Source organism: Pristis pectinata, chromosome 19 (genome assembly GCF_009764475.1).
Source record: "Pristis pectinata isolate sPriPec2 chromosome 19, sPriPec2.1.pri, whole genome shotgun sequence".
In the NCBI taxonomy this organism is placed as follows: Eukaryota; Metazoa; Chordata; class Chondrichthyes; order Rhinopristiformes; family Pristidae; genus Pristis; species Pristis pectinata.
This window is the reverse complement of record NC_067423.1, coordinates 30,495,292-30,509,704: the sequence shown is the minus strand read 5'-3', so window position 1 is coordinate 30,509,704 and position 14,413 is coordinate 30,495,292. Positions and strand designations below refer to the sequence as shown.

At 40.3% G+C, this 14,413-nt stretch overlaps 1 protein-coding gene across 1 annotated transcript in view; it reads right to left on the bottom strand.

Moving 5' to 3' along the window:
- Nucleotides 1–404: 404 nt before the first annotated feature.
- actr6 (actin related protein 6) overlaps nucleotides 405–14,413 on the bottom strand; it is a 30,413-nt gene continuing 16,404 nt past the window's right edge. The window contains exons 7-11 of the mRNA XM_052033707.1: nucleotides 14,105–14,203; nucleotides 13,080–13,158; nucleotides 6,507–6,678; nucleotides 4,351–4,489; nucleotides 405–2,956 (exon numbers count right to left, since the gene is read on the bottom strand). Of these exons, the coding sequence (XP_051889667.1) occupies nucleotides 2,827–2,956; nucleotides 4,351–4,489; nucleotides 6,507–6,678; nucleotides 13,080–13,158; nucleotides 14,105–14,203 (619 nt within the window). The 3' untranslated portion in view covers nucleotides 405–2,826. The remainder of the gene's footprint in view (nucleotides 2,957–4,350; nucleotides 4,490–6,506; nucleotides 6,679–13,079; nucleotides 13,159–14,104; nucleotides 14,204–14,413) is intronic.

Genomic DNA, 14,413 nt, shown 5'->3' with positions numbered 1-14,413 from the left:
GCCATCTGCTGGTCAGTTGCACAACTTTTTTTTTCTTCCCCCACCCCCCCCACCCACCAACCAAAAAACTGAAATTTATAGGTGCCTTTCATAACCTTTGAAGTAAATTGCATCAATGAAATATTTTCAGTCATAAGAAATACAACAGTCAAATTAATAACAATTTTCTACAATCTCCTGTTCTTTTTCTGCATAGTCCCTTTAAAATCTTTAAGTCCTACCTGAGAGAGCAGACATCTCAGCTGAAAGAGAGCAATTCCAACAATATTAGCTCAGATTTTCAAATCTTCAAAGTAAAATATCAACTCTTTTTAAAATGTACTTAAAAGAAAAGTTAACTAATTTCTTTCACATTTGCCTTTTCGGGTCACGAACAAATGGGAAAACCTACACTAGTTGAAGTGTTTTTAAAGAAAAGACTCCAACTCCATCAGGTTTTAATTCATTTTTTTTTAAATAAGTGTACATATTTAAATACAAAGATCTACAAAATAATGTTAGACTTTTATCTCCTTTCTACACTAGATCTACTCCCAATTTCCAAATTGTGCATCTGTTCCAATTTGCTGGTTTAGAGATGTCATGGAAGACTGTTTAATGTAAAATTGTCAGAAAACATGCCCCTTCAACATGTGATGGAAGAAAACATGTAACACATGCTTCACAAGTGTGCACAACAGCTCCATACATCGGAACAAATTTTATACTATTTTAAGAAAAGCATTATCTGCTGTGCATTGAAGTTTGAAAAAATGAAATAGCACAAACCTGTTAACTATAGTGAATGAACAGCATAAACAGGCATTTCAGCCTAACTCATCCATTGTTGAATTTTCTGAGATGCTAACAAGGAGCGTCAATCAGTCTGACATACACACATTGATCTTATTAACCCTTTTGACAAGGTGCCATATATTGGGATGGTCAAAAACAGTAAAATCCCATGGAGTCCAGGGGAAAGTGGCAAATTGGATCCAAAGTTGGCTCAGCAACAAGAAACAAAGGTTAGCAGCTGACAGATGTTTTTGTGACAAGTAGTGGGCTTCCAGGGGACTTGGTACTCATGTCCCTTGCTCTTGATACATTTTAATGATGTAGCCACAAATCTAAGGGAGACAATAAAGATTGCAGATGATACCAAAATTGGCCATATCATTGTTATTGAAGAGGAAAGCTTCAGACTGCAAGAAGAAATAGATGGACTGGGTAGCTGGGCAGGAAAATGGAAAATGGAATTTAATCCAAGTACTTGAGGAGGTGCAACAAGGCACATGAATAAGCAGTAAGTGGGAGTATACCGAGTGATCTAAAAGAACATAGACATTGGGGTGTGGTTCACAAATCCTTGGGCAAATAGATCTAGCATGCATTATTTCCTATGCCTAATGTTCTATTATTAGCCAAGATATAGAACATAAGGCATAGGAAATAATGCATGCTAGAATTATATACAATACTGGTTAAACCAAAGTTGAAACCTGCATAGAATTCTGGTTACCACATTACAGAAGAGGGTGCAGAGTACATTCACAAGAATATTGCCAGTCCTGGAAAATCCTAATTCTGAGGAAAGATTGAATAAGACAGGGTTGTTTTCTTTGGAACAAAGGAGGCCGAGGGGAAATTTAATTGAGGGGCTTAGATAAATAGGAAGGACCTATTTCCCTTCAGCAGAGGGGTTAAAAACCAGAAGCCATGGATTTAAAGTAAACAGTAGGATTAGGAGGAGAAGTGAGGAAAATATTTTTCTTCACGCAGAGGAGCTTGGGGTCTGCTTGGAACCACTGTGTCCTCCTCACTGCTTCAAAGTGCATTTCCTATCTCTGTTCCAGATATCCAAGCAGCCATTATCCTCATCTGCACTCACTCAGAGCAGCAGCAGTGGGCTACTCACTGACCACTTACAAAAAAACATTGTTCCTCTGACAGGCACTCCTGCAAGTAACACAAAGATACAAAAAGCTTCAACAGTGATTAAAATAAAAGCTATAAATAGGATTAAACTCTAGAACCATCGGGTGCATGCTCGGTCACAAAGTCAGAGCTCACTGCCTGAAACATGAGGCAGAAACCCTTAGCACATTTATTGGACGTGTATTTGAAGAGCTGTGAATAGCAGGGCTGCGGACCTGCTGCTGGCAGGAGGGATCAGATTAGGAACTAATCTAATCCCTCCTTTTTTCCCCCCTTAATTTAATCCCTTTCTTAACTGGCAAAATCAGGACACGAGGAGTCTGTGGGCTTTGTAATGGATACTGGTTGAAATATCCACTGAGATAGAAATTGAAATGAGAAGGGGAAAGAAAGAGCTGGAGATGGGACTGGTTGGTGAAGGCAGGGTGGAATTTGGCAGCAAAATTAATGTGAGCAGGCAGCAGCACCAATGCAGTCACCAAATACCAGAGGAAAAGTGAAGGAGCAGCCTCCAGTAGGTTGGAAATATTTTAGACTACTAACTTTTCCTAGTTCTGATCAAATGTTCAATCTGAAGCATCAACTCCATTTGCTTCTCCACAAATGCTGCCTCACCTGCTGAGTGTTTCCAACATTCTCAATTTGTATTTCAGATTTCCAGCACCTGTAGTTTTTTTGCTTTTTGCTAACAAATGTAGAACTGCCTTTGACCAAACCATGGGGAATAGGCTGCTACATCAATGACGCAGGGCTTCTCTCCACCACTAAGACAGTTATTAGATTCGTTATAAAACAGTTCAAAACTGGACCAATAAAAACTGCTTTCCTCCATTCAAAAAGTGTCAGTACCAGTTCTGCAGGATCTTCATTGTTTTCTTTAAAGTAATAAAGTCTCTCAATAAGCTTTTGGCATTAGATGTCAAATTTCTCTTCACAAATGCAATGCCCATTTTCTTCATAATCATCTCTGGTAACGACCATGTCCATGAAATCGTCATTGTCAGAAAGCAGCTTTCCGCCTTCCCAGGAATATGTAATAGGGCTGAAAGGCAAAAAAAGAAATCCAATGTTACTGCTTCATTAAAGATTTGAATTACATGGGAAAGGTCAAGGGAATTCTGTAAAAGATGTCCACATTTTCACATAGACTGGCACAACACACAAAGCCATTCATGAAAGGGAGGATCCCCACTTGCCAAAAACTAAATTAACTCATTTCAGTGCTGGAGGAGCATTTGTCTCTTTACCACAGAGGCATCAAATGTTCTGCTGGAAAAAAGCACATCTGTATTGTATCTGCTTCCACGTATGTATTTCCCACCTCTTTTCCAGATCCCCAAGCTACTAGTTTCCTATCTTTCTTTGCACTCGCTCACAGCAACAGGGGTGAGCTACTCCAGTGCCCACTTCAAGGAAGATACATGTTGTTCTTCTACCAGGCACTCATGCTACAAGCACAAGGCCAAGGAGGTCTCAGCAGGGGTAAACAAATAACAACAGGATTAAACTGCAGAAGGACTGGGTGCACACTTGGGTACAAAGTTTGCACGCAATCACGTGTACACGCACGTTAATTCTAAAAATGTTAAATTGTAGGCTAATTCTTAGAAAGAACTTTAGTCATCTCAGTACTAATACCCCAATACAGTACTTGAGAATACAGAACTCAAGTTCTACCAAACTTACATAAAACACTAACCTGGACCAAATGGAATATTGCATCTAATTCTGAGAACCACAGTATAGGAAGAACGAGAAAGCTTTGCAGAGTGCACAGAGCACACTTTTAGCTATAATCCCTGATGGTTTCTATGTTAATGGACTGGAGAACTGGCAGTGCTTGATAAACAAAAAGGTTTAAGGAAACTTAAAAAAAAATGTTTAAAATCCTTAAGTTTCAAGAGTAAATAAAGAATGAACCTGTTTCCACTTGATGAAGGGTCTAAGGCAAAAGGGAACAGATTTAAAGGGACTTGCAGTAAAACCCACAGGCAACAGAAGGGAAAAGTATTTTACAGTAATTTGGGATGTGGATGTAGTCTCATTAGCAACTATCAAATGGCACTTAGATAAAAATATGAAAAGGTGAAAAAGTTTCAGGGAAAAGGAGAAAGTAGGAGGGGAGTGGAACTGACTGGACTACCCTTTGCAACGGCCAGCTTTTGAATGGCATCTGCTATATTGTTCTGTCATACTGTTAAGATGGAAATGAAAATTAAAAGGCAAACAAGAGTTTGTGCTGGGGATATAGTTCAGCACTTCGAGTAGCTGCTGGCAGATGCTATGGGAAGTCCTAGGTTCATCCTCCGACTGCAATGCAGAATGCATATTTTGAGACAGCAAAAAAAAAGGAAATAACATATTCCAAGATAAAGTTCGGCAAGGTTTATAAAACACATTTTTATCTATGGTTACCTTAAGTGTGAAATTACTTACTTTTCAGGCAGCAAAACAGACACATCATAATCACACGGTGTAAGAGATCGCACTTCAGCATAAACACGATCTCTGAACCCTGGCAAGAGTGAATTACCGCCAGTCAGGACAATGTTCTTATAGAAATGTGGGTGCATCTCTAGTTTAAAAAAACAGAAAAATGTTGGGTTTAAACAAATTCAAGGAATGAACATTGTAAGACTGTCTTGATTTTAAAATTGTTGTCCTTATTTTCAAAATCCTCCATGCCTTTACTGACCCCTTGTCTCGCTTCCAGCCCTGCAGCCATCACTAGATGTCTGTTCTTCAAGCTCAAGCCTCTTGCACAGCCTCTACTATCATCACTCCATGTCTGGCAGCAGAGCAATCATCTGCCTGTGGCTAAATGGTACAAGTCGATCTTGGTGGTAGTAGCAAATATTCAGACGAGAACTCTGAAGGCCGAAGTGGAGGAGGGTTCCACGTGAACAGTAGTTGAACATGGGTCAGTCGGTCAGCAAGGTGTTTGATAAGGTACCCCATGTGAGGCTTATGGAGAAGGTGAGGAGACATGGGATCCAAGGGGACATTGCAGTGTGGATCCAGAACTGGCTGGCCCACAGAAGGCAAAGAGTGGTTGTTGAAGGGTCATATTCTGAGTGGAGGTCGGTGACCAGTGGTGTACCTCAGGGATCTGTACTGGGACCCTTACTCTTTGTGATTTTTACAAACGACCTGGATGAGGAAGTGGAGGGTTGGGTTAGTAAGTTTGTGGATGACACGAAGGTTGGGGGTGTTGTGGATAGGTTGGGGGTGTTGTGATTAGTTTGGAGGGCTGTCAGAGGTTACAGAGTGACATAGATAGGATGCAGAGTTGGGCTGAGAAGTGGCAGATGCCATTCAACCCAGATAAGTGTGAAGTGGTTCATTTTGGTAGGTCAAATATGTTGGCAGAATATAATATTAATGGTAGGACTCTTGGCAGTGTGGAGGATCAGAGGGATCTTGGGGTCCGAGTCCATAGGACGCTCAAAGCGGCTGCGCAGGTTGACTCTGTGGTTAAGAAGGCATATGGTGTATTGTCCTTCAATCGGGGAATTGAATTTAGGAGCCAAGAGGTATTGTTGCAGCTATATAGGTCCCTGGTCAGACCCCACTTGGAGTATTGTGCTCAGTTCTGGTCGCCTCACTGCAGGGAAGATGTGGAAGCCATAGAGAGGGTGCAGAGGAGATTTACAAGGATGCCGCCTGGAATGCAGAGCATGCCTTATGAAAGCAGGTCGAGGGAACTCGGCCTTTTCTCCTTGGAGAGACGGAGGATGAAGGGGGACCTGATAGAGGTGTATAAGATGATGAGAGGTATTGATAGGGTAGATAGTCAGAGGCTTTTCCCCAGGGCTGAATTGGTGGCCACAAGAGGACATAGGCTTAAGGTGCTGGGGAGTAGATATAGAGGAGATGTCAGGGGTAAGTTTTTTTTTTACTCAGAGAGTGGTGAGTGTGTGGAATGGGTTGCCGGAAATGGTGGTGCAGGCAGATACGGTAGTGTCTTTCGAGAGACTGTTAGATAGGTACATGGAGCTGAGTAAAATAGAGGGCTATGGGTAAGCCTAGTAATTTCTAGGGTAGGGACATGTTCGGCACAGCTTTGTGGGCCAAAGGACCTGAATTTGCTGTAGTTTTTCTATGTTCTAAGTCCCTCCCCAAAGCCTCATGCCATATTTCTGCTCTCCTTTAAGATGCTCCTTAAAAGCCGCCTCTGACTTTTTTGACACCTGTCTAAGTACATCTTTCGATGGCTCAGTGTCAATTTTCTACTGATAATAATTCTGTGCCGTGCATGGAACATTTTCCTACATTAAACTGGTAACTATTATTCTTGTCATATGTACCAAGATACAGTGAAAACCTTGGTTTGCACGCCATCCAGACAGATCATTCCATGCACAAGTACACTGAGGTAGTACAAAAGGAAAATAATAACAGAATGCAGAATATAGTGTTACAGTTACAGAGTACAGTGCCGGTCGACAGATAAAGTGCAATAATGCCATAGTGAGGTAGATTAAAGCCACTATATAAATGCAAGCAATAGCTGTTTACTGAATGCAGGTCAAATATAATGTATATTCATAAAGAACTATTTGAAATCTGGGTTCCACTCTGCAGCTCCTCACCTTCAGGTAAGCTTTGCACAGAATGAACAATTGCTTCTGGTATCCCCATTTCCTGAATGCCAATGTCAGAAGGATGAAAGAGGATTTCAGGAACAGCAAATCTCTCATTAGTCAGACGAAGAATCTGCTCACTTGTCTTGTATTTTCCACTGAAAACCATTTCCTCCAGAGGCTAAATTACAGAAAGTCACCACAAACACAATTAAGAGATTTTTAAAGACAAGCACAACAAAACAGATGTAAACAGAGTCTCCTTTCCCAAAGAAGCCCCAAAGATCAATAGCAGTTTGTCAACAATTAAATGAACTTGGATATTATGTACACAATCTCTTCTGTCCAGTTATCACAAGAATTTGAATTATGTGATGAAAATAAGAGAGTAGAAAGGGGCCTGTGGGGAAGCAATGCAACAAGTCAAGAGAATGATGCAGGAGGTCTGGGAGTGGAGTTAACAAAAGCAGTGTTACGAATCAGCAACAAAAGAAACACACCAAGTCATGTATAACTCTTAAAACTATTTTATTAATAACTACTTATGATAATAAGAAAAATAAAAGTAAAAAGTTAGAATGTTAGAAGTAAAAATGTTAGATCTTAAACATTAACCCCAAAAACTAAACTCGAAGTGTGTGTGTGGCAAATTCCCAAACTCCAAGTCCAGGATTAGTTCTCAAAGTTCAGTTCAGCAAGCCACAAGGTGAAATGTGAGCAAAGGCTTCTGCAAAACCACCGTTGACTGAAGAGGAAATGTAGAGAGAAAATAGAGAGTAATTACGAAATCCAAATGTTCCACGATGGAACTCATACAACACCTCAGTGTCTAATCAGCAGTGACTACCCCACTGCTTTGTTCTGAAGTATCTGCCATCCCGCAGGGCACTCGAGACGTGGCCGTCCACACAAATACCTGTTTCCTTCTACAGGTTAACGACAAAGTGGACTCCACTGGATTATTCCAAAAATCCATACATGGATTGTGGTGACAGACACAGTTATTGTTTCTCATCCATTCATACCGAGACCAGCAGGCAGGTGTCTCTCTCCCTCTCCGACTGACTACTCCAAAAACGTCATCATGTCCTTATCTCCTATTGTCGTAATCATGCCACACACACTACTGTGCTATGTCTTAAAGAGACATTCACCAATAGTAACTTAATCCGTAACAGCAACGAGTACAAATCAGAGGGGAAATAATACATGAAGCCTTTCAGAGTATGCACTGAAGGCAAAAGAGAGGGAAGAAGCTCAAAAATGATGGCATTGCCATATAAATGGAGTGAAAGATTCTTGGGCAATAGTCAAATATGAGGGAAAACGTAAATGTGATAAAAAAAAAGGATACTGAGGTTACCATGTTACAAGGGACAAAGAACTTCAAGGATGATGAAAGGCTGGCAAAGTTACATAGAACAGTACAGCACAATACAGGCCCTTCGCCCACAATGTTGTGCCAACCTTTTACACCTCACCTAAGACTATCTAACCCCTTCCTCCCACATATCCCTCCATTTTAAGTTCCTCCATATGCTTATCTAGTAATCTCTTGAATTTGACCAATGTACCTGACTCCACCACCAACCCAGGCAGCGCATTCCATGCCCAACCACTCTCTGGGTAAAAAACCTTCCTCTGATATCTCCCTTGAACTTCCCACCCATTACTTTAGAGCCATGCCCTCTTGTATTGAGCATTGGTGCCCTGGGAAAGAGGCACTGGCTGTCCACTCTATCTATTCCTCTTAATATTTTACACACCTCTATCACATCTCCTCTCATCCTCCTTCTCTCCAAAGAGTAAAGCCCTAGCTCCCTTAGTCTCTCCTCATAATGCATACTCTCTAAACCAGGCAACATCCTGATAAATCTCCTCTGCACCCTTTCCAACGCTTCCACATCCTTCCTATAATGAGGCGACCAGAACTGGACACAGTACTCCAAGTGTGGTCTAACCAGAGTTTTATAGAGCAGCATCATTACCTCACGGCTTTTGAACTCAATCCCTCGACTTATGAAAGCTAACATCCCATAAGCTTTCTTAACTACCCTATCCACCTGTGAGGCAACTTTCAGGGATCTGTGGATATGGACATCCAGATCCCTCTGCTCCTCCACACTACCCAGAATTCTGCCATTAACTTTGTTACGACTGGTCTCCGTGGGTCAGAAAAAATTAAGAGGTGACCCAGTGAAGCTTTTCAAAATGACGAGAGATTTTGAAAGACCAAATGGTAAAAAGGTAGACTATGATGAAATTCATCAATCCCTTCAATGTGCCAGCTCCACCTTTGGTCACTGAGGAAAGGGTGTTTGAAGAACAGACCTCAGACTAGACACAAAACTGATGGTCTACCAACCAGCTGTCAACCCTGCCATACAAATGTTTGAGATCTAGACTACCTACAGGAGGCACTGGAGAGATACCAGCTGTCTCTGCAAAATCCTCCAAATTCACTGGAAGGATAAGCCAAGCAACGTTAGCATCTTTTCCCAGGCCAACATTGACACCTTAGTTGCACTCAGTCAGCTTCTTTGAGCAGGCCACATTGTTCCATGCCCAACACAGACTCCTGAAACAGATACACTATTCTGAGCTCTGTCATGGAGAGAGAAAACCAGGTGAACAGAAGAAAAAATTCAAGGATGTGCTCAAAGCCTTCTTGATAAAATGCAAGATCCCCGATGATGATTGGAAAACCCTGCCCAAAGTAATGAAGTAACATTTGGGATGGCACAGAGCACCTCAAATCCATGCATCAGGAACACACAGAAGCCCTGCATAAGCAATGCAAGGAGTGCAGCACCTCACCAGCTACACATCTGCCTGCCCTGTCTGGTGCCTCCTACGCCATTTTTGGAAGAGTCTGCAGTTCCATACTGATTTGTGGATTCTGACGTGGTCAAAATGGAAACAACTCACTCATGATTGAGGGATTGCCTAAAAATGAGGGGAACAAAAGTGTTTTCTCTAGCAGATTGGGCAATATCCAAGGCCACAGATTTAAAATTATTGGTTCAATATCTAAGGGAGAGATGCAGGATATGGAATGCTCCATCTGAAAAGATAGCAGGAGCCAATTCCATAACTAATTTTAACAAAGAGTTGGGTGGTTACTCAAGGATGAAGAATTTGTAGGGTTATCAACAAAAAAAAAGAAGCAGTAGGACCATGCATAACGGTAGTGTCATACAGGTATGTACTGTTGATACCATCCATACTGTCATGCAGGCACAAAGCACCAACTGACCTTGTTACGCTGTAAATTTCTATGCTTCTACATATCACATAGAACTAAAAAAGATGAATTATTAGATTATGTGCATGTGAATTAAGCTACATTCCACATTTAAGTCAAGACATTTTCAATTACACCAGCACACAATACTCTTGAACAATCAAAAGATGACTTCATTTAAAATTAGTGATTACATTAAGACCTGGAGTGGAAAAAAATGAGTGGAAGAGCGAAGAAACCTGGGGCATCGGGTTCCAAACTTTACCAGGGGTTCATAGGGCCTTAAGAATTGAATTTAGTCAGGAAGTTTTCAAAAATTAAAAAAGGATCAGAATATACTCAGAATGTTAGCTACCCCTGTGGCAGGGCTGCCAGCAGTCCTAGAACAGCCCACTTCTTGTTATGGATGGCTCATTTCATCATCAGCTATCCAGGGGGAGGCAGAGGAGCTGGAGGAGGGGAAGTGAGGAAGGGATATTCTGGTTGCTATGAACAAGAAAGACTTTCATTCAAAAAGGATTGGGAACCATTGGCCAAGAGAACTAATTCAGGTTTCCAAATTAATGCATATTCTAAAGGAGTATTAAGAAAAAAAGTACAAAATCATCAATTCCCCCACACCATTGGTCCTGATCCAGCTACATCATTGGATACATTAACACTGATGGTTATCAACAGGAGAGGGAAAAATAATAAAATTAATCTCATTCCCCAAACTACACATGCACAATAACCAGCAGGTAGCATATGTAATGGAGCATACCGGTATGTGTTACAGGAAAAACAGAAAAGAGGAAGAACAGAGGAGATTTTGACCTGATTAAGGGTTAGCTAAATTCTTGTCTAGAATTTCAAAATACATCAAAAAAATCTCTCTCTCAGCTCCAGAAAGCAGAAGTATCCAGTTAAAGATATCAGTAATGTTAATCAGAGTCAATGGTCAATCCCTCAAATCAACCCAAAATTAGGACATCAAAACTACAGGAGAATAGGTTGAAGGAGAGCCAGTATTTAACATAATGATATCCTGATTGATGTTGGGCAAATTTTATAGTGGCTTTGCTTTTGATTACTAGTCTGCAGTGCATCCTGAACTTGTTCGCCAGAGTATAATCCATCTAATTCTTTCCATCAAAGAAACAAACTGCCTCTTCGTTACCCATTCTCAAACTATATTTCAGTGGCATAGTTGGAGAATATGCAGCAGGCCATTTAGGACTGAGATGAGAACATTCTTCACATTGAAACTCGCTCATCTAGATGACTGTGGAAGCTCAGTTGCCGTGTTCATTCAAATCAGAGATTTGGGCTGGGAAAAGATGCTGAAGTGGAACATCAGCCGTGATCTTGTTGAATGGCGGAGTAGGATGGAAAGGCCAAATGGCACCTATTCCTGCTCCTAGTTCTTATATTCTTTTGTAGGCTTCTTTTTGGAATTCAGAGAAACAGTATGCATTTACAAGAACATGAAGTTATAATGCTTACATCAGGAGATCCCATAATGAAAAATGGTGTTAAACAGAAAGACATTACAATCAAATTTGGAAACCTATCCAGTCAGACATGTATCTGTGGGTCCTTGTATCCCAATTTTACATCAGAGGCTTTCAGCCAGCACCTCTGTATACTGTAGTGCAGTTTAAAAGTTGTGTAGACTGGTGCAGAAATAAAATTTAGAATGGGTGTCACTTGTCATCTTGGCAAAAGGTTCAAATTAAGAACTGGAAATTTTCTCTAGCTCTTGAAGGATGTTGTACAAAATCAGTTTGAGCTGATACCACTACAGCTCTCCAATTGATAGTTAATTAGGGACAGTTTTAATTGCCTTCGTGGCTTACATGCATAACCAGAACAACCCCAATTAGCAATCTAACTCAGAGACAGAAGAGGTAAAATGCTATGGGATGTGAAAAAGCTGCTGAGGCAGGACTGTTCTGTCATCAAGTCTGAGAAAAACTGTTGGGATCTTTACTCTGCAACTGATTGTGCGATACTGGGGCATGTTTGGTGTTGATGATATGTGGCTGAAATGAGAACAGTTTCACAACCCAGCAATATTATCCCTCAGTGCTACAAAAGCAAAAACCAGGGAATTCAAACAACAGAAAATACTGAAAGTATTCAGGTGAAAGATCATGGAATTAACATAGTAATTCTAGTTTCTCCTTCCATAACCACCTGCTGAGACTTTTCACTGTGTTCCGTGTTAACTTTATCACCCCTAATTTTGCTCAGCACAAGCACAAAAATTAAAATAAACCAATAGTTCCTAGATCCCCAAAGAGATTAGATTCCAGATTACTTGGGTAAAGACAATATATTCAGAAAACTACTTTAAACATAGTATGGCATTCATTTCGAGAATGATTTCTGATTTCGTTCAACAACGCCTTGCAATCTATTCCTTCTATATCAGAATAGCATACAACTTTATAATACAAGGCAGTACCTTTACCACAAAATGGCACCCATAGCAAACATGTACCACTCAGACAAGGAAAAGGTCCCAACAGCAGTGCAGACACTGATGAGGACACAGGCTCACAATCAGGCAGGAAATAAAAGGATACAGATCACATGCAGACAGATGGAATTAGTTTGGCATCAGGTTGCCGCAAACATGGTGGGCCAAAGGGCCTGTCCCCGTGCTGTACTTTTCTATGTTCTACGTTCTCACAGAGCTGCTTTTGCTCGTCTCTTTGCTCATGCTATTTTGTGTCAATACTTATGTCTTGGAACTTATAGGTTACAAACTCGACTTTCCAATCAAGTGAAGTTATCAGAAGAAATCTCCTGAGGCAGAACTGGCTGCTGCAACATCAACTATAAAAGGCAGAAGTGCTAAAAATCAAGGATATACAAAAAAAACTGGGGTTTCAAGTTGCAAAACCAGGGTTAAAGAATAAACCTCAATTCGAACTGGTTCAGGAATATGATACACAGTGAGAAGAATACAAGGATGCTACAAAAAACAGAATTCTTTGGAGGCAAAAGGTATGTCAACATTTCAGGTGGAGATGTTGGGTCTCCCCAAGTTCTTCCAGCATTGTTTTTTGTTCCAGATTCCAACATCTGCCATCTCTTTTGTCTTCCTACAAGGATGCTGCACTTTTCATGTTTGAACATTGCTGTCCAAGAACCCCAATCTAAATATTAAAAGCACCCAGTGCTTTACATAATAACCCTCAATGAAGTTATACAATACTTTATAGCATTGCAGTAATACATTACGACCAACAGTATTGTTAGAATACAATTCCATGAGTAATGCAATAAAAATAAGATTTCAGATGGAATGCTTATATAAAAGTAACAAAGTAAATTTCCAAATGATTTACCTTACAAAAACCCTTCTTAATGGTGCTGAAGTCTGGAAGCACATAATCTCTCATTACAGTGTTTCCTTCTCCTTTCAGCCTATATAAAAAGTGAAGAAGAATTCAATGTCACCCAAGAAATTATACAAGGTAGAAAGGAAAACCACGGATTCAGCTATCCTAGAAAATTTTACCAATTTTTCATTCTTCTGCTGATTCTGTACAGAACAATTGAGGAAGTGCATGTGTTCGTGAACAGTGCATCTATGATCTATTTGATGCTCCAGCCTTCTACTGATCTTCACTATCCTACAGTACGTTGCAATAAGCCTGAATGTGGAAACTTAGACATGGTGACCATAATTGCCAATAGTGGTACCTTACTGATGATAAAAATTGTCCCCCCGATAGCAAGCCTTTTGTAGCATCCCTGTGCAGTCTGTGAAGTTTACTGCTCTTAGACATTCTCAGGTGGACTCCATTCTTTCTCCCTCCAAGAATCTTAAATTGATCTAAGTATATAAACAATGAATCCAATTCAAATTTGAATAATCTAAGGATAAGAAATTCTACTGATGAGGATCTTCATTCAATTTTAACATGTCAGTCAAGTGTTCTGAGCTAGTGCATTCAGCACTGGCAACGAGAACACTACCAGTAAAGCTACAATAGAAAGCAGCTTGGGTTCCCCCAGAGAACTTACACAAGTAAACAAAGCTTCACTCAGGTTCACAAGGAAAAGGGTCATATTACTGATGAAATAACTCCTTCCATATAAACACTCCTCTCATCAGATCTATTTTTCTGACATCCCCCCATATCCTTTCTCAGTTAGAAGAATAAGTGATCCAGCAAAGATACAGAGTTAATATCAATGCAGACATATTAAATTGTTGCTTCAGGAAACATGCATCATGAACATGAAGCTAGTCTTTCACTAGATTTTTCTCTCCATCTCCCATATAGCGAAAATTACAACATTAGCATCCTCAATTATGAAGGCTAAAATGAAGTCAACTGAAAATTACAAACATGCATTTACTTACTGGGCTGTTTGCATGTCTTTGTAGAAGTCTTGTGAGACATAACATACATCTTCTTTCACTTGATTAATGACATGAGTCTCATCCATGACATGCAACTGTCTGAAAGGGATGGAGATGTGCAAGCAGTTTTATTACTTACTGATTGCAAATCTAGTTTGAATCAAATACAAATGTAAATCAACAGAAATTTAAAAATTAACCACTTTGAAATTGAATTATAATCCTACCTATTCATAAAGTGTGCTGACAAAATGAGTGAAGCAATATACTAATTCACCGTCAGATGGGCTTACACTTGCTGATTGGAAT